Here is a 3,759-nt window from a genome sequence, read left to right as displayed (position 1 = left end):
CGCCATTCTCCTGCCTCAGCCTCCCGAGTAGCTGGGACTACAGGTGCTCGCCACCTCGCCCGGCTAGTTTTTGTGTATTTTTTTTAGTAGAGACGGGGTTTCACCCTGTTAGCCAGGATGGTCTCGATCTCCTGACCTCGTGATCCGCCCGTCTCGGCCTCGGCTTTGGGAGATTTCAGCCCAACAGTTCTAGTGTCTGGGCCTCTCCCTGCACCCCAAGACCCTCCCGGCATCCCTGTCTAAGGCAAGGTCCCTACTCTCAGAGCCTTGCCTCTCCTTTCCAGAAGAAAGTGAACCCGGACCTTCCCATTGCCACGGAGCCCAGCAGCCGGGCTCGGAAGCTCCTGGAGGAGCGGATGAGGAAGCAGCGGCGCCTGGCGGAGGAGCGGCTGGAGCAACTGCGGTGCTGGCACGTGGAGAGGAGGTGCCCGGCTGCGGGTCTCGGCAAGGGGGCCTGGCGAGGGAGGGCAGGTCCAGTGTGGAACCAGACGCCCGCCGCTGCAGATTATGGGGATCCCCCGTGTGAGCTCTCAGGCAGTGGGGGGAAATTGGGTGCCCGGGCAGTGGGCACGTCCTGGTGTGGGAGCGAGAGAGGGTTCCAGAGCAGACGGGCAAAGGCACAGTGGTGTGCAGACCTGACACGGTGCCAGGCGCCTCTGCAGACACAGGGACACTGCCTGCCAACTCACTGGACCACACGGCTGCGGAGGTGCCTGGTGACCTGTGTCCCCCTGACCCCTGTGTCCCCTGACTCCTAGTGACCCTGTGTACCCTGACCCCTGGTGTCCCCTGTGACTCCTTACCCCCGGTGTCCCCTGGGTCCCCTGACCCCTGGTGTCCCCTGGGTTGCCCAACCCCGGGTGTCCTCTGTGACCCCTTACCCCTGGTGTCCCCTGTCTCCCTGACCCCCAGTGTCCCCTGGGTCCCCCGACCTGGTGTCCCTGTGTATCCTGACCCCTGGTGTCCTCTGTGACCCCTTACCCCCGGTGTCCTCTGGGTCCCCTTGACCCCTGGCATCCTCTGTGTCTCCTGACCTTTGTGTCCCCTGTATCCCCGACCTCTGGTGTGCCTTGTGAACCCCAACCCCTGGGGTCCCCTGTGTTTTCCTGACCCCTGGTGTCCCCCTGACCCCTGGTGTGCCCTGTGACCCCCGACTCCTGATGCCCCTGCGTTCCCTGAACCCTGGTGTCCCCTGACCCCGGTGTCCCTGTGTCCCCTGGTGTCTCTGTGTCTCCTGACCCTTGGTATCCCGAGTCCCCTTGACCCCTGGAGTCCCCTGTGTCCCCCTGATCTCCTAGTGTCCCCTCATCCCCAGTGTCTCCTGTGTCCCCTTGACCCCCGGTGTCCCAGTGTCCCCGACCTCTGGAGTCCCCTGTGTCCGTCCCAGAGCATTTTCTGATGTAACATCTGACTGGTGTGTCCAGCAGCAGCAGGTCTGCTTTGGGAAGGGGACCAGGACTTCCTGAAGGCTGCGGCTGCCCAGGCTGGGCCTCTTTTGCCTAAGGGGTGTTTGGTTCCCCCCCACACTGGCCTTCCCAGCCTCAGTCTTCTGTGCATACAGCAGGCGCCCATGCAGTGCAGCGGAGCCCCAGTAAAAGCTTCGGCCCTGCCTTCCTTGCTGGGAGCATGAGGCCCCAGCGTCTCTGATGTGCCCCCAGCTCAGGGCAGCTGCTGGCCTGACCACGCTCTGTCCTGTCTCGGTCCTGCAGGCGGCTGGAGGAGGAGCCTTCCCAGGATGCACCATCCGACTGGTCCCACTTTCTGCTCATGGGCAGGCCGGAGCCACCCACCAGCGCCCAACTCCAGGTAGGTACAGCTTCCTCTGTGTGCAAATGCGGGCAACCTCACACCGCCTGGGGCAGCGGACACCTCCTTAGGAGGACCTGACCTCCCCTAACTCCCATATAGTACTCAGGGGATGGGGCTCCACGGCCCAGACCCCCTCACTCCACAGATGGGAGCCCCAGCGCCCCAGCCCCTACCACTGGGCCACAGAGAACCCTTCTGCTTCCTGGAGCCCCAGGTGATCGCCTCCCTTGGGGAGCCTCATGCCCCTGTGGCTACTACTGTCTCTTCTCAGGTGAACCTGTCCCCGTGGCCCGAGCCCCCAGGTTCAATGGAAACCTTTTTTTTTTTTGAGACAGAGTCTCTCTCTGTCACCTAGGCTAGAGTGTAGTGGTGCAATCTTGGCTCACTACAACCTCTGCCTCCTGGGTTTAAGCAATTCTCATGCCTCAGCCTCCCAAGTAACTGGGACTATGGGCGCCTGCCACTATGTCGGGCTCTCTTGTATTTTTAGTAGAGATGGGGTTTCACCATGTTGCCCAGGCTGGTCTGGAACTCCTGGCCTCAGGTGATCCGCCTGCCTCGGCCTCCCTAAGTGCTGGGATTATAGGCATGAGCCACCGCGCCCAGGCTAAATGGGAACCTCAGATTTGCACCTTGCTGTGAGAAAGGGGTTTCTAGGCTGACTCAAAAGCCTCTGGTCTGGAAATTTAAAACTATGGCCAAAGGTGGCGGAGGTTCCCCTCTATTCCTTCGCTCAGACCCAAGCTTCCTGCAGCCATCAGGGACAGCCCCAGGCACCTCCCTATTCCCCAGCCCGAGGCTCTCTGTGTGTGCTGGATTCTCACCTGGCCGTGCTGCTGCCTGGTAACCCGGCTGGCCACAGCCACCTACCCCCACCTGCCCGCCTGCCCAGCACTCCCCAAGGGACCCCACAGCCCAGCCTTGACATGGGCGGCCTCTCCCCACAGCCTGGGCGGCGACCGGCATCCAGCGACGACCGGCACGTCATGTGCAAGCACGCCACCATCTACCCCATGGAGCAGGAGCTCCTGGCCGTGCAGAGGGCTGTGTCCCACGCGGAGCGGGCCCTCAAGCTGGTGTCTGACACGCTGGCCGAGGAGGACCAGGGCGGCGGAGAGGAAGAGGGCGGCAAGTGCAGGTCATTGGAGATCCCCTTCCCCAGGGCCCAGCTCTTAGCCAGGACAGAGGTCAGCTCCTTGGGACGAGACCCCGCAGGAACCCCCAGCTCTGATGGGCCCGCAGACCTCGGTGGCCCGCGGCAGCTTTCCAGCCCTGGGAGTGGGAAGTTCCCCAGGTCCCAGAGCTTCTTGGCACCGAACGAGGCTGGTTTGCGGCGGGTGGTCCATGCGGTTCTCATGCCTCAGCGTTCCCTTTTGCTGTTGAAGGCGTGTCGTCCACGAGGGACTGACAGTCTCTGTAAACCTCAGTTTCCTCATCAGCAGAAGGAAGCTGAGCGTGATTCTGAACGGACTTCTCCGCCTCGGGGAGTAGTTGAGTAATCAGAGTGGTTTGTGTCACTGAGCAGCCGTGTGAATCAGCTCCAAACCCCTGTGACTCTTAGGAAGCGAGAAGGTCCCTACGTCGTCTAAGCGATTGCCATGGAGTGAACTCATCCGAGCGGGAGTTACGCTTTTTCGAAGTCCTTCCTGCTCTGGCAGCTGCTGTTTTTTGTTGTTGTTGCTTTTTGTTTTTTTGTTTTTGTTTTTGTTTTTGTTTGAGACGGAGTCTCGCTCTGTGGCCCAGGCTGGAGTGCAGTGGCGCGATCTGGGCTCACTGCAAGCTCCACCTCCCGGGTTCACGCCATTCTCCTGCCTCAGCCTCCCGAGTAGCTGGGACTACAGGCATGAGCCACCACTCCCAGCTAATTTTTTAATTTAATTTAATTTTTTTTTTTGCAGAGACGGGGTCTCGCTACGTTGACTAGGCTGGTCTTGAACTCTTGGGCTCAAG

At 61.1% G+C, this 3,759-nt stretch overlaps 1 protein-coding gene across 1 annotated transcript in view; it reads left to right on the top strand.

The window, feature by feature from the left end:
• Positions 1 to 3,759, top strand: part of ZFR2 (zinc finger RNA binding protein 2) — a 33,606-nt gene that overhangs the window by 17,164 nt on the left and 12,683 nt on the right. The window contains 3 exon segments of the mRNA XM_011943604.1: positions 285 to 424; positions 1,710 to 1,806; positions 2,757 to 2,947. Of these exon segments, the coding sequence (XP_011798994.1) occupies positions 285 to 424; positions 1,710 to 1,806; positions 2,757 to 2,947 (428 nt within the window).

The sequence above is a fragment of the Colobus angolensis genome, unplaced genomic scaffold, assembly GCF_000951035.1.
Source record: "Colobus angolensis palliatus isolate OR3802 unplaced genomic scaffold, Cang.pa_1.0 Scaffold22, whole genome shotgun sequence".
NCBI classification, from domain to species: Eukaryota; Metazoa; Chordata; class Mammalia; order Primates; family Cercopithecidae; genus Colobus; species Colobus angolensis.
Note: the sequence above shows the minus strand (reverse complement) of the source record. Positions and strands in the feature narration are given on the sequence as shown.